Source organism: Fusarium subglutinans (assembly GCF_013396075.1).
Source record: "Fusarium subglutinans strain NRRL 66333 chromosome Unknown NRRL66333_c0000097, whole genome shotgun sequence".
NCBI classification, from domain to species: Eukaryota; Fungi; Ascomycota; class Sordariomycetes; order Hypocreales; family Nectriaceae; genus Fusarium; species Fusarium subglutinans.
Window position 1 is genome coordinate 143,729 of NW_023502160.1, and position 20,392 is coordinate 164,120.

General features: G+C 46.7%; 8 protein-coding genes across 8 annotated transcripts; 3 read left to right on the forward strand and 5 right to left on the reverse strand.

The window, feature by feature from the left end:
• Window positions 1-14: 14 nt before the first annotated feature.
• FSUBG_7524 (uncharacterized protein) lies at window positions 15-1,516 on the reverse strand (the record flags this gene model as incomplete). Its single annotated transcript, XM_036685839.1, has 3 exons — window positions 15-356; window positions 403-1,301; window positions 1,351-1,516. The coding sequence occupies 3 exons, from the start codon at window positions 1,514-1,516 to the stop codon at window positions 15-17; spliced, it is 1,407 nt and encodes a 468-aa protein (XP_036536997.1).
• A 1,165-nt stretch (window positions 1,517-2,681) lies between these two features.
• Window positions 2,682-4,050, forward strand: FSUBG_7525 (formaldehyde dehydrogenase; the record flags this gene model as incomplete). Its single annotated transcript, XM_036685840.1, has 7 exons — window positions 2,682-2,763; window positions 2,814-2,868; window positions 2,922-3,068; window positions 3,118-3,679; window positions 3,724-3,752; window positions 3,800-3,892; window positions 3,954-4,050. The coding sequence occupies 7 exons, from the start codon at window positions 2,682-2,684 to the stop codon at window positions 4,048-4,050; spliced, it is 1,065 nt and encodes a 354-aa protein (XP_036536998.1).
• A 149-nt stretch (window positions 4,051-4,199) lies between these two features.
• Window positions 4,200-5,465, reverse strand: FSUBG_7526 (hemoglobin; the record flags this gene model as incomplete). Its single annotated transcript, XM_036685841.1, has 1 exon — window positions 4,200-5,465. The coding sequence occupies one exon, from the start codon at window positions 5,463-5,465 to the stop codon at window positions 4,200-4,202; it is 1,266 nt and encodes a 421-aa protein (XP_036536999.1).
• A 1,425-nt stretch (window positions 5,466-6,890) lies between these two features.
• On the forward strand, window positions 6,891-7,913 carry FSUBG_7527 (uncharacterized protein; the record flags this gene model as incomplete). The annotated part of the gene is made up of 1 exon (XM_036685842.1): window positions 6,891-7,913. The coding sequence occupies one exon, from the start codon at window positions 6,891-6,893 to the stop codon at window positions 7,911-7,913; it is 1,023 nt and encodes a 340-aa protein (XP_036537000.1).
• Window positions 7,914-8,206: 293 nt separating this feature from the next.
• Window positions 8,207-9,063, reverse strand: FSUBG_7528 (parasitic phase-specific PSP-1; the record flags this gene model as incomplete). Its single annotated transcript, XM_036685843.1, has 4 exons — window positions 8,207-8,369; window positions 8,426-8,734; window positions 8,773-8,900; window positions 9,007-9,063. 4 exons carry the CDS (start codon window positions 9,061-9,063, stop codon window positions 8,207-8,209), a joined length of 657 nt encoding a protein of 218 aa, XP_036537001.1.
• A 1,643-nt stretch (window positions 9,064-10,706) lies between these two features.
• On the reverse strand, window positions 10,707-12,106 carry FSUBG_7529 (uncharacterized protein; the record flags this gene model as incomplete). The annotated part of the gene is made up of 4 exons (XM_036685844.1): window positions 10,707-10,859; window positions 10,946-11,425; window positions 11,472-11,615; window positions 11,666-12,106. The coding sequence occupies 4 exons, from the start codon at window positions 12,104-12,106 to the stop codon at window positions 10,707-10,709; spliced, it is 1,218 nt and encodes a 405-aa protein (XP_036537002.1).
• Window positions 12,107-13,548: 1,442 nt separating this feature from the next.
• On the reverse strand, window positions 13,549-15,060 carry FSUBG_7530 (Formyl-coenzyme A transferase; the record flags this gene model as incomplete). Its single annotated transcript, XM_036685846.1, has 1 exon — window positions 13,549-15,060. One exon carries the CDS (start codon window positions 15,058-15,060, stop codon window positions 13,549-13,551), a length of 1,512 nt encoding a protein of 503 aa, XP_036537003.1.
• Window positions 15,061-18,466: 3,406 nt separating this feature from the next.
• On the forward strand, window positions 18,467-20,233 carry FSUBG_7531 (tannase; the record flags this gene model as incomplete). The annotated part of the gene is made up of 1 exon (XM_036685847.1): window positions 18,467-20,233. One exon carries the CDS (start codon window positions 18,467-18,469, stop codon window positions 20,231-20,233), a length of 1,767 nt encoding a protein of 588 aa, XP_036537004.1.
• Window positions 20,234-20,392: the final 159 nt, after the last annotated feature.

Consider the following 20,392-nt stretch of genomic DNA (forward strand, 5'->3'; position numbering starts at 1 on the left):
CTTGCAAAGTGAGACTAGTTTACATTGAAATCAAAGGGAACAAGTGACGCGGGGTATTTGTCCTGCAACAGGTCGTTCCCATACATGAGACTGTCTTCCCAATTGAAGTTACTCAACGCCTGATCACCTTCGTCATCCGCGAGAGGATGCAAGAAGTCTGTTGTGACATGTATACTGACGTAAGGGAGACCTTCTGTAGGTAGGTCAGAATAATCAGTGGATAGTCTGGCATTGTGAATGATCGGATCGAGAAGTTCCCAAATCATAGATGGTGGAAAATTAATCGTGGTATCAGCTGCACCAGCTTCAGGTGACTTTCCAATGACAAGGGACTGGAGTCTTTGGAGACTTTGGAGCTGGGATTATGGTCAGTAAGCACCGGGTCCACAGTGGAAAACATACTTTATGTGACATGCATGGCCAGGTTTTGGACAGGCGTTGCAGCAATCTCTGTCCCTTGGCTAAATTCTGGCTGGCTTTGTGAGCGACCTTGGCATTCTTCACGAATTGGTATAGCCACGGAATGGTCGATGTTGCTGCAACGGCCAGCCCAATGAGAGGATTCGATATCTCGATATTCAAATCTTCAAAAATCCCAATAAGCCAGAATACCCATCCAGAGTGAAATAGAGCTTGATCCACGACCTGTTGCAAGAACAACCTGGACTGGCTCATACCTTTATTGCGGCGTAAAGCCACCAAATGGATGAAAGGATGGTTCAACAAGGCGAGAGACGCATGTAATACTAAATGCGTAGTCAACCATGGATTCCAATACTCGCGGTGTGCCTGTATCTCGTCTGGAGTTCTTTTGAAGGGGAAGAGGCTCCTCATCAGGTGTCTCTGGTTGAACTGAGCCTCGTACTCAAAAAGAGCAAGATTGAGCTTGGAGTACGTGGACTCCGGCAGCCAGGGTATCTGAACCTCTCCACGTCTGATTTCATGAAGATGGCAAGCGACTTGACTCCAGACTGCTACCATTCTCCCCGCGTGCGTGTTGATTCCTAGGTCCTCAGACGAGCCAACGGCATTATCGAAGTCCGGTGCATTGTAGTCGTTCGCATCTAGTGGGATTGGTGGCGGAGGCTCAACACTGGGTGGATATTTCCGGCTCTGATCATTTGTTGGGGCCCGTGGCATGTGAGAGAAAAAGACGGCCTCGATCATATGAATGCTCCAGTGACATCTGTTCTCCTCTGCTGATTCCTGATCGGGGATTGACTTGCTTTTCCACAGATTACGAATACTCTCTAGCCGTGACGCTGTGCCAATGGACATCCATGCCCTGGGTAGATCACTCACTGTAAAACTATTAGTAAGATCCATCCGAAGAAGGTCAACTGTGCTTACCTGCAATATCTCTCAGTGCCATCATGCATAGAGCTTGAACGATCTCAACCTGCTGTTTTCCTTCACCAGCAAGTTGCTGTATGGTAGTAGCTGCCGAACGGCTGTAATAGCTAGATGCCTCTGCGTGTTGATTCCGGAAATATTCATGAGTAGTGAACTCGAGCATAAGAGCTAGGAAGCTATAAATAAAATACCGAGGACCATTATTGAGTCTCCTTCCCAGGGTCTCAAGGTCAAATAATGGTAGAGGTTGAAGATGCACTGTCTGACTGTAGACTTGTAGAAAGTGTGCCAATACATCTTTTTGCAGTTCAGATCTGAGATAAGGATTAGCCCAACGCATGTTACATTAGCATCAAGATGAATCGTACTGGTTTTCCGAGAAAGAGACAATTTGTTGCTCATTCGGAACAGCCTGGCTAGTTGGGAAAAGATTTCCACCCGGGTTGGTTATTGAAGGAAGAGGCTGTGGAGGTCTTGAAGCCTGAGCTTCACTACTCGTCTGCGAACTAGCATGCGACTTATTAGTGTTTATAGTTATGTCGCTATGGAGTTCTCGACTTGCCTAAGTAATTCAGACAAGGACGCTATTTGCGATTCAAGAACTTGGACCCTGTCTTTAGTGGATTTACTACAAGTTCGGTCAGGCAGGGAATCTAAAATTGAGCAGTGGAAGCGTCTAACTTCTGAGATTTCTGGGCTTTGTTGCTGCCATCCAGTAACGGACTTCCCCTTGCTGCATACTTGCACGGAAGTTGAAGTCGCTCACAAAATGAGCAAATCGGTCGCTCTCCAGTGCACTTTGACTTCTTGCGACTGCAGTTATGTATCAGCTGACCAATTCCTCTTTACAATAACTCTTTAACTTACCGACATGGCTCACAAGCTCGACGGCTTTGGCGAGTCTGAGTTCCTGATGTCATTGGGTTGATGATGTGTTGATTGGGTCATGGAAGAGGGCGGAGAAAGAAAGTTCCGCGGAGTTTGGAGACCACAGATAGCACGTGAATAGTGGGGATACACTGAACTCTCGCCAATCATACTTGTGATCTTTTCCGTGACCATATTTAGCGAGAGACAGTTCCGCTCACATGACAGCTAGCGAGCGTTGCTGATTGGATCAAAATTGTTAAGCAACTTCCTCGGAGATCTGCAAGTCCCGGCATTAGCAGAAATAATTATCAGCATAAGGAGAAGGTGCACACTTAAAAGATCTAAAAACAACTTGATACTTAAATCATTTTTTTCTATCGCTTTCTTTATTACGTGATAAATAAACAACTACTTTTTATACACTGTTATTGCCTAGAGTCACCTTGAATCCTACCAAGATGGCAACCTCAGAAGCGATGAAGGCTGTTGTTTTCGATGGCCCATATAAGATCTCTATCCAGGACAGACCAATTCCTCAAAGTATAAAGCTTCAACGGCCTGTATTACCAATTTTTACTAACTGTTGCAAGTCCAGAATTCTCAAGACATTATTGTAAAGGTCAACATGACTGCGTTGTGCGGATCGTGTGTACCCCTGCCAATAACATCCCATAAACGGAGGGCTGACAAGATACCAGAGAGCTACATTTATACCGAGGCGTTGAACCAACAGAACCGGATTTTATCATGGGCCACGAATTCACAGGTACTGTTGTTGCTTTGGGCTCTGAGGTCAAGACCGTGAAGATTGGAGACAAAGTCGTCTCGCCTTTCACTGCTTCATGGTGAGATTTCCTAGAGAATCTCTCTAATTCAAATGCTAACATCACACAGTGGCGAGTGTTACTACTGTCAGAATGGTGGCTCAGCACGATGCGTCAAGAGCCAAGCCCTCGGTTCTCCCAATCTTGACGGAGCTCAAGCAGAATATGTCCGTGTACCATTCGCAGACGGGACTGTGATCAAGGCCCCCGAAGGAATACACGATCAGGCCCTTATCCTCATGGCTGATATCTTCCCTACCGGTTATTTTGGTGTCCAGAGCGGAGTTGAGATGATGCCAAAGCTAGATCTGCAAGATTCAACTATCGTGGTCATTGGCTGTGGCCCCGTTGGACTATGTGCCCTTGTTGCTGCGGCAGTGCTCAAGCCAAAGCATCTATTTGCGGTGGATAGTGTTCAGAGCAGGCTTGATCAGGCTGCGAAGCTTGGTGCTGAGCCCCTGAACTTCATGGAGAGCAGGGATGGAATGATTGAGCGTGTAAAGTCTGTTACTGATGGAAGGGGTGCTGATATAGTGGTGGAAGTGGTTGGCCTCTCACCAGCACTCCGAACTGCATTTGACTTGGTTCGGTCGTTCGGTGCTATCAGCAGCATTGGTGTTCATAACGCCGAGGTATGTGACATGATACTACTATGGATTGTACTAACATGCAACAGATCCCTTGGTCAGGCAGTGACGCGTACAAGTGAGTTACAACCTCTTGCTATATTTGATAGAGCTAACTGAGTTTAGTAAAAATGTTCGACTGCAAATGGGACGGTGCCCAGTAAGAAGCATCTTTTCCGAGGCAATGGAAGTTCTCAAGCAAGAACAAGATTCTCTCAGGTATGCATTACTTAAGCCACAGATATGCTTCAAGAGCCTGGCTTGAGCTGACTGAGTGCAGCTTTCTATTCGACAATATCCTTCCTTTATCGGAGGCAGTCCGAGGTTACGAACTGTTCAACGAGTCCAAGGTCCAAAAGGTCGTTTTCCAAGTCTGATGTGTATGTGGCCCCAGACTCTTCAACTGTCCGTCACCTTCGGGACTATTAGAGAGGATATCTTAGAGAGGAAAAGTCTAAGTAGTCAATTGTCTAATTCTACATTCTTCTTTTGTTTGCTCGATCTGATGGCTCAGCCATATGTCCTCTCAGCCCTGATTGATACTACCAGTTCCAAACAGTTCCATGTTAATTTGCTCGTGCTTGATCCCCAGACTTTGCAGCTTATCTCTTGTTGCTTCCATCCAAGAAGCAGGTCCACAAATAAAAAATTGAGATGCCTTGTTTTCCAACGCTTCTTTCTTCGCTCCATACACTATATCTAGGTCTAATCGCCCCTCGAAATCATAGTCTTCGCCCTTCTTATCGTTTTGGGCCACGTTCTTGAGCCAGATAAGAATCTCAACGTTCTGATGGTCCGCCGATACATTACGAACCTGTTTTCGGAAAGCCATGTGCTGCGATGTTCCAGCTGCGTGGAGCCAGAGGATGGGTCTGTTTGCCATCTTCGATTGAGGCGAGCTGAGAACTGACTCGAGCATGGACATCAAAGGTGTAACACCAACGCCGGCCGATATTAGAATAAGAGGTGCATTTGTCTTCGTATCATCGTCGATGTCAAGCCAGAACTCGCCACGAGGATAAGTTATCTCAACTTCCTCTCCAACCTGATAGTGGTTGTGTAAGAGATCGGAGACGGTGCCGGGCAAATGTTCGTCTTTTCCTTCCAGATTGAAACTCTCCTTCTTGATACTGACTCGGTAGTAGTCACTATGAGGTGCCTGACTCATGCTGTACTGACGGCATTGGAAGATGCCACCGAGCTCAGGTACATTGACTCGGAGGCTGACATACTGACCAGGACGGAATGGAGGTAAGGGCGTCTTTCCATCAGATGGAACCAGATAAAAACTTGTGATGAGATCTGCTTCCTTCTCGCGCTTGGCAATCTTGAACTTCCTCCAGCCATCCCACTCGCCAGCCTCTTGATATAATTGCTTCTCGCGGTTGATAAAGATATTGGCTAGTTGACCGTAGGCAGCCGTCCACGCATCGGCGATATCATCTGTGAGGGCATCGCCTAGTACTTCTCCAATGGCTTTGATAAGCTGCTCGCCAACAAGAGCATATTGATCTTCCGTAACCTTCAGGCTGACATGTCTCTGGGCAATACGTTCGATCGTAGACGCTAAAAATTCAGGCTTGTCGATATAGGTGGCATAAGCGAGTACAGCACCAGCCAGAGCTTTGGCTTGGGCACCGTCGTGTTGATGGCTGAGGTTGAAGATGTTGCGGAGATCAGGATAGTTACCAATCAAGTTCTTGTAGAACAAGGATGTAATGGTCTCTCCATGAATCTTGAGTACAGGGGCTGTTGACTTGACAATGTCAACTTGGGAGGTTGTCAACGACATAGTGAATAGTTGGTATAAACGAAAAATGAATTAATCTCTGATTGAGCGACGCAGAGACATATTGAGAACGCCGGCATGTCTTATTAATATATATAGTCAATTAACGGCAGACTTTTCAGTGTTCGTGCTTATGATACCTGACTTTGTCATCCTTAACCCCATCGGTAGATGCCAGGATGAATCATGTTTTCTAAAGATTCCATCTTCGTAGTGGGACGTTGTGAGATTTCCGCGGATTTGCTTCAACAGAGGCCTTTAACACAATTGCCCAACAAATCAGAGTCGAGTGAATTATGAAGTCTGGGATTGAGCTTTCCCGAATGGGACTAGACTCCGATCATCCTCAGCGCGCTGACCCGGAGTCGTCGGGTCATTTGTCGGCTGAACTCGGTATTTGAGGGTCACGTGTGACGCTCGAATTGTCGCGTCAGACGTGACGCGAAATTGTCCGGGAAATTTCGGCAAACACCACCGAGCAGGCCCGAGTGGGATGAGAGTTACCCTACAAATCTGCTTTAACAAATTATTAAATGAGTCTGATTGCATCCAGCCTCTTAGAAATGTCTGTTCTGGACAATAATCTTTAGACAGATATCTTTCCCCTAAGTGAGCAGACGTTGCGCTTGCGAAAAGTACGAGAACGCAAGATGTAAATTTGTTTTAACATTGAAAACTTGACTTCTTCTACCCCTTACCGCTGGTTTAATGCCAAAAATACCAAAAGAAGGGAAAGGGAAAACGCTATAGTACAGGCATGAGAAATATTTCACAGAACAGCGTTGTATATTTTAGATTTAAAGAGGAGTTTAAAACGGATAACTATATATTTCCTTCTGCCGGGAATTGAACGATGGTTGTAAGTGCAGAAGACTCCTTGAGGATGTACTGAATTAAATTATGAGTCTTGATTGGCACGTGAGTGAGTTATGCAGATTGTGCACAATTAGAAACCTTTTACATAAAAGCTGAGTGCTTATTAAAGATGTTATTAAGCCCTTTGCAGCTTCCCAATTGCACCAAGAGCGAGGGCTAATTGACTCAAACCGCAGTATTTACTCCGTAACGACATCTCTCAACCAACAGCATGTCGCAAAGCCGGTTGACAAAGTCAAGTTGCCATTATTCAGCATCGCTTGTCAGACTTAGTCAACAAACATTCAGCCATCCAACCATGAGCAATATTATCTAGATCCAATTAAAATGACTGAATTGATTCAGGACCAAATCTCGGCTACAATGCATGCCTCGTTTGGTATTTACACGACATTGAGTAAAGTTAACGACTATTGCGGCTGGAAGACCAGGGGGGTTGTTATGTCTATATAGCTTGCAGCCTTTTCATGAGATTATTTTATTTTTATTACCACTAGACAAGAACAGCAGCTGAATCATCTTGGTAGCTTTCCCTACTCAACAAGTTTCAACATGTTGTTCCACTCTGTCCTAGGTCTGATCGCCTTCCCAGCCGTCGCTCTGGGCACGTCCTTCACCGCAAAGACAATCAGTCAACTCCCTCTCGGCACATGGTTAGAGAATGTTGCCGTACGCTCCAACGGAGATCTCCTGGCAACGGAACTCTGGCCCTCAGCCACTGTCTATACCGTCGTCAACCCAGCAGACTGCAAGTCTGGCCTTGAAGAGCTAGTCACGTTCCCCTCCATCACCGGACTTCTTGGTATCGCCGAGGTACCCAAGAGCCCTGGAAAGCCCGAGACCTTCATTGCTGTTGGCAGCGAGGCTACTGCTCTCAGCCACTTGACGCCAGGAACCTTTGAGGCTTGGGCTATCGAGTTTCCCAATCGACGACACCAACCCAAGGTCAAGGTTAGAAAGATCAGTGACATGACCAAGAAGAGCGCTTTTCTCAACGGCGTCGCCGCCATCCCCGGCAGGTCAGATGCTGTCCTAGTGTCTGACTCTGTCGCTGGATTCGTCGGCCGTCTGGACCTATCTACAGGTGTCTTCGACGATTCGGCATTTGTGTTCCCCGAAATGGCTCCTATCGCAGCTGGTGCTTTCGGAATCAATGGCATCAAGATCCGCGACAACTACTTGTACTTCACCAATTCCAACGCTGTCAAGATATACCGCATTGCCATCACTCCAGCTGGTTACCCGAAAAAGGGAGCCAAGCCTCAACTCGTCGCAGATCTTTCCAGCGGCGTTGGGTTCTTCGATGACTTCGAGTTTGACAAGAATGGCAATATCTATGCCGCTACCAATTTTGATAATTCTATCGTCTTTGTTGATGTGAAGACCGGGAAATGGAAAACTGTCGTTGGTGGTATTCACGAGATGACAGTTGCGGGTTCGACTGCGGCTTCATTTAGTTACGGGAAGAAGGGGGAGAAGACCTTGTATGTTTCCACATCGGGTGCACTTGCAAAGCCTGTCGATGGAACCAAGACAGAGGGTGCCAAGATTGTTGCTGTGAAGATTCATTCATAGAATTGATTATGTCTACCCGAAGAAGAGAAGGACGATTGGAACGCTGGTACTGAGACTGAGGACCGGGAAGTGCCAGTACCTATTCTTCGTATATTTATTTTAGCAAATAGACTTCTCTTAAGGCCAGAATACCTTAGCTCTCATAAAAAAAAGCGCACGTATAGACACGGTATCATTATTATATCGCTAGATACTTCGGTCGAATAATCCATCGCCGTTGTATGCTCCTCTTGAACCGACATATACCACCAAAAATAGCCTCGGCAACCAGGCCCATGCTTGCGTTGGTAGCACTAGTGCTCTGACTCACTGACCGGATCCGCAAGCTTAGATCGATAAGCCATCTCCTCTGTGGCTTCAGTGCCAGTAGCAACTGAGTAGTAAACCTTCGCAGGTCTGTTGAAGACAAAGCCGGGATGGGCAACAAAGAGGCAAAAGACTGCCACAACAATCAACCTGGAAAGGATGGTGAGTATTGGAGTAACGGAAGACTGTATAGAGACTAGACTTACACTCCTTCTAAAGTAACGAATAAGTCCTCATGCTTGATCAGCTCCCCTTGGTAACCCTCCTTGAGCTCATCGGCTCTGAAGACGCAACGAGCCAAAGTAGCAAGGACTGCAATGGCGAGGAAGGCAAAGAACAGCTTGTCTCTTGACCCGAGATTTCGGGACTTCTTCGACCTTAGGTAACGAAACATGTAGTCGCCGAACAAGAGACTAAATGTGACCAGCATAATGACTTGCAGAATCAGTCCTGCCATGGCGACATCAACTCCGACCTGGCTAGCACCGGATGACGACGCGCGACTTTGCCCGCGACTTCATGTGTGCAGCTCAGGATCATGCACCACATGAACCAGGGTGTTTTCCATTTGAAGCCCAGGTAGGCATGCGCGAAAGTCGCCAATGTAAATAAAGCGGTAAAAGCAATGTTGGCAGGGAGAGAAGGTCGGTAACCATAAACGCTCATCTCGATAGGGCAAAGCTGATAGGAGTATTAGCAAGGGACGGTAGCCAATAACAAAGCTTGTGTGGCTTGGCTCAGAGGTAAGTACCAGCTATGCACTGGATCTGATGTAGAGGACACGCACTTCCAAGGTACAGTTGGCCTTGGGCCCAAATATGACAAAGTTACCTGTGTCGTTCATCATGAAAGAAGCTAGCGTCAAGGTTGGAAGAGAGAAAGAGGAAAGGGAATCAGTTGGAGCTAGAAGTTAGATGGAAAGGATCTTGTCGCTGAGAAAGACTTCATCAGGATCTCACATCCATTCTTATACTACCCAAACTGATCAACAAAACACTGCCACTTTCGCATTCGCATGGGATCCTCACTGAGACCCTGACTTGACTGTCGTGTAGCTATTTCAAAGGAATAAGCTCATGCCTAGCCTACATCTAAAGTTATGAAACAGGGAAGGCCAAAGGAACAAATCCCTGTGAACTCAGTTAAGCTTATGTACCTATATTAAAGCTGATCTTGGGCGCATTCACATGAAAGGGCAATCACTGCAAATCTCTTCAAACGTGGCTGCGTGACAAAGTGAAACAGTCGAAGATTTGCAGTATTCGAGGATAGACGTACAAGGATCGACATCCCAGCTCTGTCAAAGCACAGCTGGGCATGAAGGACGGTAAGCGTTGCGGAGCGGCCAATCTACTCCGAGGATACTTGACGCTAGTCAGAAAGATTATCGTGGCTACCTTGCCTCAACCCAGCCTCCTGGACGCATTCTGCGTTAGTCGGGAACAACAATGGGCTTCCTGGATACTGGATGGTATTTAAACTACCGAAATGCTAGGACTTGGGTTTGAATGCTGCCTGGGGCTTTAAATACTTAGACCCAAAGGATTTGACTCTGGTATCTAAGCATTGAGACTATTATAACCGAACCTTTTCTAAGCCTCATTTGAAACCGGCGTGAAGTGCTGTTTAGTAGATATTGTCCTTACATTGTATACCGCCTAAGGAATGCTATGACTTTCTCTGTGAACCATGATTAGCAATCTCCGCTTTGGCTTGGTTTCCTTTTGGATAGTACATCAGATCTGCAGACATCTTCATTAGTCAATGCCCAGTATAACGGAATTTGCCATATTCTCAAGAGCATGAATTTGGAATCATTATAAATTCAGTTTGGCGGATCATGAGACCTGCTACAGGCATACCAGTGTCCAATAATATAGACCTCTAGCCGGAGTACTCATCCAACAGTTGCATCAACCAATAATATTGATACCTGACCGAGGTGATCCGTAACTGCACCCTAACAACGACAAGATACGCGGCGGCCGCTTAGGCGGCCACTGGGGCTGAAATCAACCTTACATGATTGCATCTGACATGGACACTTTTGGCCTTGGCAGATACCTCTTTACAGGGCTGTGCATTGACCCACAAAGATGAGAGTTCTGTAACGCTGATTGACTCTGTCGCATGGCTAACTAGAAATAGCTTTAGCTTGGATAAGTCATCACCCCACTCCACATGAGGAGACCAGGGTGATCGGCTTACGAGACTGTAAGGGTTCGATCCTGTACCGATTTCATTGGATGGTCGGATAGCCCCCTACGAGCAAGGTTACATCATACATGCTGGACAATCACCAAGACCGTCATCAAATTGCGGATGCGACAGAGGAAGGATAGCAGAGGTGTTGCCAACCAGTGAGGCAATGAGGAAGCGGTAAAGAGAATAGAAATGTTATTTGCCTAATTTGGATACCATTCGCCGATTAAAAATGTCTCGCAATTCGAAAACGAAAGATCCTGTATTTCCGTCTCCAACAGCAAATCAGCCATCGACACCGCCAACTGCAAACCCATCCGCACCCCAATCCTCCTCATCAATGCACCAACCCAATGCCTCTGATCCGCAGAAGTGGTTCTCTGTATCCCAGCAAAGAACAGAGGCCAAATAAGTAGGAAACCTCCGGGGGTCGGATTGCTACTAAGATACATTGTCTGAGCAAAACTCTCAGCCATACTATCTTGGGCTCGGTACCCAAGATGATATGCAACGCTGTGGCAGACCCCGTCTGCCATCGCGGCTAAGACTTTGGCCGAGCTTTGCAATGCGTCTTTCTGCTCTGCAGTACCGTGCTTCAGCGTAGCTATGATAATGGACTCGTGAATCAAAAGCCTGACATTGCGGTAACAATTCCACACGCAAGCTATCCAGTGATCTGTATACATGTCGTGCTGTAGATCATACCGACTAGAAGGCACGCCGTTAGGACCAATGGACCTGTAAGACTTGTACACCCAGCTTGGCGGTAGTGTTTGCGCCCAGTCTTCGAAAAGCTTATCGATCTTGAGAAGCCTGTCAGAAATCACAGCTGGGTCTGTAATGTGCTGATACTTGAGCTCAGCGCGGACGCTAGCCAAAACCTCATTGATCTCGGAGAAGCGATTGACCGGGACGAGGTCGCTGTTCTGGCTTCTTTCAGCCCAGCTCGACCATTTTGAGATCTCAAATGGTATGGGTTCCTGCAGCTGGTGGCAAGTTGTGATCTAAATTGGGTCAGCATATGCAGCCCCGAGCGGAAATCCGTCTTACCATGATGCGCCGCATCTGCATGAACATCTTCAAGCCAACAACGGTCTGGAACTGGGCTGGTCCACGCATTTCGATGCACCTCGCTGCAGCGATGATGTGTTGGCTGAAGGCTTTCAGTGAGCCAGTATCTGCAAAAGCAATAGTCTAGCACGAATCAGTAGGTAAAAGTCGAGTTTGGATACGCGAGGCCGCACCTCAAAGGTCCCCATGAGCAATACTGCACCAAGTGTTTCATCAGACACTCTCTGGACAGGATCTTGTAGGGCACTCTGTAGCTGACGAATGGCACTGTCATATAGACGGAATGCTTCTGCCCGCCATTCTGACACGTTGCCCGCATTAGAAAGAGCAGCGAACCCCGCAGCCGCTACTGTTGTGCTGAGAAGCCCGAAAGAAGACTGTTGATTGCGTATGAGCCCTGGAAGAAACTCATGGTTGTCCCTTAGTGGCAAGGTTCCTCCTGCACTAGTCATATCAAAAACGTACTGCCGCATAAAGAAAGTAGTAGCTCTGTCTCGTGCTGGGGGGGATACAGGTCGTTTCCATACTTCAGAGTCTGCGCTCGATGATGCCGTGCTCAGCGCCCTGGCATTCTTTCTGGCAAGATCTGCAGTGGTTTGGTTGCGGAAGAACATCTTACTCTCGGACGACCCTGGACATACCCATCCAGCTGTTTTGCACTGCGTGCACGATGGTGTTAGTTCATCGCACTGCTTCGCGTTAGAGATGCTATCGATAATGTCGAAGTATCCGTCTATATATGTTTACCTTTATCTTCCGCTTCTTGCAGGTCGCGCACCCGCGGCTAGGTTTCCCAGTGTTGACCATGGCTTATGAAAGTCCGATTGAATGATCCAATGCTTATTACAGCTTCCCCAAAGACAGATTGGGGATGCTAAGACATGCAGAAGATATAAGGAATAGTACTGCTCCCCTGGCTCGAGGTTAGAGTTTCACTAAGCCCCAGGAGCCGAGCGTTAAAATGTGACGTATCATTGCATTGCCGCCAATTCTAGGCCCTAATAAAACGATGCCAATGAAACCGCAAATGCACGCGCCTTTTAGGCGAGTAAGTCAAGACTGGCAATGCTGCAATGCACCGGAGTGGGAGGAGGCGATGCAAGATCCCTGTCACAGTGCTGGCCCAGTAAGATTCGAGGAAATAGCGGCTAAAATAGAATGTGAATCACCATTAGTTACACCACGCAACAACTTTCTCGCACTCGCAGCTAGTAAGAATAGTTTAAAAAATGCGAAAGGAGTCCGAGATGAAGGATCCGAACACAGCCTCAATTCTGAATTCGAATCTTATTAAGGATCGAACAATGGTGTGGTGCCCTGTTTATCACTTAATGTTATCCGCTCTGGGTTCACTTCGACCTTCTAATTATGCGCTATTTAGGCCGCTAAATGCTGTGAAGTCGGCGGAGGCGTTATTACTTCTTATCCAATATCTAGACTACAATTAATTATAATACAAGGATCTATACCAAACAATCCGGATATCCTTTTCCAACCACCGTCCCACGAGCAAGTCCGAGCCTCCACGCATATTTAATGGACTCCCTTCCTGATCATATATTTGGCGATGAGGTCATTCGATTAAAATTAGTTGACCAAGTCGCAATGCCCAACGGTAAAGAATTACTTCAACACGCTAAGGAAGCCACGAACCTGCAGTAGATATAAAATGATTCTGAGACAAAATATCAACAAGAGGGCAGCCATGTCTTTTTGTTCGTTACGTAGGTGTTCAGCTGAAAATCTAGATACTTAAGGGTTCTTAGTGACACGCACCGCTATTTCAGATGGGGTTATCGCTGACTGCGACCAACGGCCTCGGTGAGATTAGCCTGAAGCAGGAGCAAGTCTCTACGCTACAATGCACTATCGAATAATATTCACTGAAGTCCAATACTAGTTGCCAGATGCAGGACTTCTCCCGTGACGAGTCTTCCCTATTGACATCTGTGGTGAATACACAATCAATCAACAGAGGGAAGAAATGCACTACTCATCACAAAGTGGAAACACCTCCACAAATGTTATTGAGCCATGAGTGAGTGGCGATACTATTCTAATCCCATGCAGGCTTGTCAGAGCCAAGAGGTTTCGGCATGATATACCAGCCAACCTCTAAACCCTCAATGGTAGCACTGTGCTTGATGGACTTCATGGTGCCGAACCCCGTCTCCTGGATCTCAAAATACTCATCAGGGACATCTTCTGGCTTGTCAAAGTCCCTCGCCTCAAACCCACTGGCACCAGGATATTGTCCCAGACTCCTCAAATACTTCATCATGCCTGCTAATGAGACATCGACTCTCCACGAACCGCCCTTGACAGCACGATGATACACAGCAGCCATGACGCCAACTGCAAGCATATAACCGCCTGAGTGGTCGAGGGCTTGGCAAGGTGTTGGGCGGGCTGCCTCGCCCTTTCCGGCGTGTTCAGCTTCAGAGACATTCATGCCTGAACATGTCTGCACAAGCGAGTCAAATCCACGACGGTCCGACCATGGACCTTCAGGACCGAAAGCAGACATGTTGGCTACGATGATGGTTGGATTGATCTTTCTCAACTGATCTTGGGATAGACCATGTGAGGCAAGACTCCCAGGTCGATAGCCTTGAACAAACACGTCGCAGTCTTTGAGAAGATTGAGAAGCTGCTTTCGATCCTCCGAGTTGTGTATGTCGAGTTGCACAGTCTTTTTCCCGCGACCAAATTCCCGATCAACTCTTGGCAAGTCCGGAAGTGTTGGTGAAGTCACCCAAATTACCTCAGCTCCATGTGCTGCTAAGGTCTTACCGCATAATGGTGCAGCAATTACCCGGCTCATCTCGACAACCCTAAGACCTTGTAGGCAGTTGAGATTTCCGGGCTGCATCCTGCTTGGCAGGCCGGCTGAAGGTGAGTCCGACAGCTGTTTGATGTTGATAGGGAAATTGCTGATGACCTTCGATTGAGGGAGCTTATCCCATTGACGATATGATCGCAGAGCGTATATTGCGACGTTTCCCTCTGCTGTTCCGCAATTCTCCAAGTCGATACTAGCCCAATCTGCAGTCTGCTGAGATACCTGCTGTCGATTCGCACCATCTTCCAGACCAAGCAAGTCAAGGGTGCCTTGAACGTGGTTTGGAAATCCATCGTGGATTCGAACATAGCCATCTGACGTTTTATGTAATCCACCAATAGCGCCGCCTGATGGAGCAGCAAGCTCGTCCGAAACTGTATACAATCTTTCCGACTTGTACTCTACGACAGCGTGCTGGAGCGGTACCGTGACACGCGGAACGGGGATCTTGTTCCGCAAAGCATGAACCTGAGCGGCCGTCAAAGCAGACAGCGCGATAGAAGCTTGCCCGAGGATTCCGATTTTGAATGACGAAGGAAGAGCTGGACCTTCTTCACCAGGAAGACTGACAGATGTCAAGGACGTCTCGGGTAGACCAAGGCCTATCCAAAACTCCTTCACGACATCAAATGATTTGTAGTTTGCTCGGTCAATACTTTGTTTGGTCTTGTTTGCACCAGATACATAAATATTACTCAATTCTGGGACTTGCTCCGGTATCGGCATGATAGCAGGAAGTAGAGGAGTGATCGCCTTGGATACGAAAGCAAGTGAAACTTGAAATATCTAGGAGCGCAACTCAAATCTAGGAGCAAAAATTGCACATATATGTAAAATGGTTGAATGGTTGGATTAATTCGAGAGTGAAGGCATGATGCAGGCTCTTGTCCCTGGCGCCTTCCATCGGCAACCCCAATAGCCGAGTAGCCAATCATGTCGTGATATCGCCAACTTCTGTTGAGCTTCCCCTTTCGATAAATTGTTCATACCCTCCCACAGCGAGCTTTTCCTTTCGGTAAAGAACGAACACAAACTTGGCCTCTAACAACGCGAGCAACACAAAATAGTGACTTACAAGTATGGCTAGAATGGCTGAATGACATGATTGAATGAAGGTGAATAGTTGATGCAGGTCACTCACGCCGCCATTAATCGGCTTCCCGTCAACCCAATAGCCGGGTAGCCAATCACGGCGCGTCATCCCTGCTGTAATGCCAATTCATCGAGATTTCATTCAGCACTTCTCATAAAATCGCGAAAAAGAACAAGGACACTGTTATAAGATTACTAAACGCAAGTTACCTGGCAAAATGGCTGGCTGAAAATATGCATATCGTTTAAGAAACCCAGCCCTCCTGTTTTAGCGGTTTACATGCAGGCAACAGGGGCCCAATAGAACGCTAGGCTTGGCAATTACTCAATCTGAAAATGAGTCCAGACCCAAATTTATAAGATAGGAACCCAAGATATTCATAACGTTGCATACCAAATGCAATGCAGTTAAGAAGATGGCTGGCTGAAAATACGTATACAGTTTCAGCAACTTAGCCAACCTGCTTTAGCGATGTATGGGCATCTGACAGTGGCCTTTTAGAACGCTGGGTTTGGCAATTGCTAACTCTGAAGATGGTCACAGACCCGAATTTACAAGACAGTGTGCCGAACTACTAGTACCATTGCATACCAAAGAACGCTGGAGTGTTTCCGATTGGTTGGGGTCTGATATACTAGTAGAAATAGTAAAAATGGCTGGCTCAAAATGAGGCCATTATTTGATCTGGATAACAGCTTTTGCCCTAAGTAAGATAAGACATATCCAAGAGTGGAATCAAGCTTTTCCTACTCAATCGCGTGGCTTGCAGTAGATTAGGCTAAAATGGAGGCCTTACCGACTGTTAAAGTCAAAGGTAGTCGCGCTGGGGCATTGCCAATTTGACAATTTGGCAAATCACAGATAGCCAAACACCAGATATCAAACTATAAGTAAATGACTGAGTTTTATAAATCCTTTATATAGATATTTAGAGATCTACCTCATGATTAACAACTACGGGTTCCCAATTTGCAAGCGAAAGATAATATACTAAATGTACTAAAGGCTGTTTCTTAAACAACCAGAAAGGGTTAAATCTAAGAGTCTAGAACCTTGAGCAGTGTCTGTGGCTTGCTAATACGAACGCCAGGTTTATCCCAATCCTAATAAGACTAGACCATGAAACATCCAGCGATATTGTGTTAGCGTGGGTAATATGAAGCTTGTCTATCTATAAAAGCTTGTGGTGTATCCTCTCTTAACCAAGGAAACAGACAAAAATTACCTTCTCAGCTCATCAACCACCAACATTACCAATTACTAATATTATCAATATTACCAACATGCAAATCAAGTCCTTCCTCGTTGCCTGTACTCTGTACATATCATTCGGAATGGCAACTCCCCTTGAAAAGAAAGCCTGCGGGTGTTACTGCCCCCCAAACACTACCTTCATTGGCCCGGCTGTTAGCAACATGTGTCCTCGTGAGAACCCTTGTTGCAAGGGAACCTGCAGGGCCAACAAGGGCACCTCTGCACAATCAGGTCCAGCCACATTTAAATGCTAAGATTCCATCTACCTGAAGTAAGTTTCGCCCTTCTATAAATCTAGAAAAGCCACCAATAACCAATACCACAAAGCAGCTTTTGACAGTGGTCACAAGAATAAGTCAACCTTTGAGAGGAATGCCTCGCTTGATCAAGTGAACTACTATATGAACAAGTAAAGGTTTTAAAGACTCTGTTTTATGGAATGTGTTATTATTTCATATGGCTTCTAAACCTATCAATGGCTCTTATGGGGGTGTTGGGAACTGAGTGACCATTCTGTAATATGAAACACTATTTTCATAGTCGTCAGTATATTCAGTCTCTTTGACTATATTATAGCAGATGTGCTATTTGCAGTTGAGACCCGTGGCTGAAATCCTGCATTCATTATGACAGACTTAGCAAACCTCGAACCCAAGGGATAAACAGCTATCGATTTAGCAACTACGAAAGGAACTAAGAGCAAGCGTCTAGAACCTTACGGAATTTACGTGGCTAGCTGCTATGTAGGCCCAAATTTTAGCAATATCAGGATAGACTAGACATATCACTCGCCACGGCCACGGCCAAGGCCATCGAACAAATACGCTGCGTGTATTACTTTGCGGGCGCCAATTACGTCCTGGTCAACTCAATTAGTAGAAGCGGTTATGGCCCCAGAAACGCATATTGTAAGTCCATCTGTATGCTTCTGAAGGGCACCCGAGAAAGATAGGACCACGCAAAACCTCCTGCTGATTCCCAGTCTCTAATGTGGAGCATCCCCTATCAATGAACTGGTCTAAACGAACTTGGTCTCTAATAACATGAGCATATAGGACAGAGGCTTCTGGAATGGCCTCGAAGAGAGCTCGGTCTTTGGGCCGTTGATGTCAGGTGCATGGATAAACGCTCCAAGGGGCAATCAGAAGCTTGAACAACACTGTATTCAGAAGCACGAACTTGCAGCGTTCAGTAGTATTAAATACCGATTTTGCTTATTGGAGTAGTCTATATACATATACTTATATGCTGTATCTGTTTAAATAGCTGACTGAGAACGGACTCACGAGCTCCTCAGGTAGAGAAGACCTCGTTATGCACTTTCAGTTTTCTCAAGTGCTATTGGAGTCACATTAGCTTTGTCTCCTTAATAAACTAATGTTAAATTATGCTCTGTATATCATAGGACTGAGTGAATGCAACTGGCCCTTTATATTCAAGCTGTTGATGAACCTTGGTTTATCTTGTCTTGCAGTGTCTCCACTTTAACTCGGAACAGCTCCACACGCGGAAAGTGGGCATTTAGTCTAAGCCTCCTTGCTAATTTCGGATCGCCACCAGCTTCCGCCTCAATCAATTACTTCGTTCTACTTCTATTCTCTGCAAAGCTATTCAAAATGGAACAGAAACGCGTGACAGATTCCGGGCTCGGACCTATAGGTGACGAAACCGCAGTCGTTGAAGGAGTATTAATCATGAAAGACTCGCGCCGTGTCGAACAACCAGCACCACTCACTTGAACATCACTTTATCGTACTTCGCACTCTCTTTAGAATACTTACCATCATGCGACAATCTTTCGGAGTCGCTATGGCTCTGCTAGCCTCGCCCTCCCTCGGCTCCTCTCTTTCAGAAGTCTGCACCCGCTCAAAGCTGAAAGCCGCGCTACCCTCCAATGGTACCCTTCTGGGGATCAACATGATCCCTTCCACCGTCACGGTTTCCACGGCGGTCTACAACGCCAGTGCCAGTATGGGAGGTGGACCAATGAGGCGCGACACCGATACTTACAGCTATTGTAACGTCACTGTCGCGTACACCCACGGCAGCAAGGGCGACACGGTCAACCTCAAGTATGCCTTCCCTGATCCCGAAAACTTCAAAAAACGGTTCTATGTTGCGGGCGGAGGTGGCTACTCTCTCAACACTGATACTACTGGTGGCCTCAAGTACGGAGCTGCTGCAGGAGCCACTGATGGCGGATACGATGCCTTCAACTACAGTCTCGATGAGAAATTCCTTCTCGGCAACGGTTCCATCAACTGGGATGCGACATACATGTTCTCTTACCAAGCTCTCGGAGAGATGACCCAAGTCGGAAAGTATATCACCAAGAACCTTTACGACCTTTCAAAGTCGAGCAAGGTCTATACCTACTACGAGGGCTGCTCCGATGGTGGACGAGAGGGAATGAGCCAGGTTCAACGATGGGGCGATGAGTATGACGGTGTCATCGCCGGAGCTCCTGCGTTCCGCTTCGCGCAGCAACAGGTCCTGCACGTCTACCCTGCCGCCGTTGAGCAAACTCTTGACTATTATCCCCCTCCTTGTGAGCTCAAGAAGATCGTCAACGCCACTATCGAGGCCTGCGATGATCTCGATGGAAGAAAAGATGGCGTCATCTCCCGAACGGATATTTGCAAGATTCACTTCAACCTCAAGTCACTCATTGGTAAAGAGTACTATTGTGCAGCTGAGACTAGTTCTTCGCTTGGATTTGGGTTCAGCAAGAGGCAGGCTCCCGGCAGCCAGACGAGCAATGCACCAGAACAGAATGGTACTGTTACTGCTGAGGGTATTGCCGTTGCTCAAGCTATTTACGATGGAGTCTTTAACAGCAAAGACGAAAGAGCGTACCTCTCTTGGCAGATTGGCTCTGAACTATCTGATGGCGAGCCAACCTACGACAACAAGACCGACAAGTGGACTATGAACATCCCCGATACTGGTGGCATGTACGTTGCAAAGTTCATTGAACTTCTTGACCTCGATAACCTCGATAACCTCAACAATGTCACGTACGACACTCTGGTAGACTGGATGAACACTGGTATGGTCCGTTACTACGACAGTCTGCAGACTACTCATCCGGATCTCACAACTTTCAAGGAGGCTGGTGGCAAGCTTCTCCACTACCATGGCGAATCTGATCCCAGTATCCCAGCAGGTTCTTCCGTCCACTATTGGCAGTCTGTCAGATCCATCATGTATCCCAAATTGTCCGATGAGAAGGCTCAAAAGGCTCTTTCTGAGTGGTACCAGTTCTATCTCGTGCCTGGAGCTGCTCACTGTGGCACGAACTCTCTTCAGCCAGGACCTTATCCTCAGAACAACATGAACATCATGATTGATTGGGTTGAGAATGGTAAGCAGCCGTCGAGACTCAATGCTACTGTTTCTTTGGGTGATTATAAGGGAGAGACACAGATGTTGTGTCAGTGGCCCAAGCGACCTCTCTGGAAGAACGATAAGACCTTTTCGTGTGTTGATGACAAGAAGTCAATCGAGAGTTGGACATACAGCTTCAATGCTTTTAAGATTCCTGTATACTAAAAACCTTTGGGCCTATAGATGATTCGTATGGAAGTCTGGTGGGTCTGAGATGGGGGTTGCATTGGTAGTTATCTTAGTAGATAGTAGGGTTTGATCAAGACTACACATTCATTAGCCATATAGTTGTTATGTAATTGTAAAAGCGGCGATGTCAGGCCT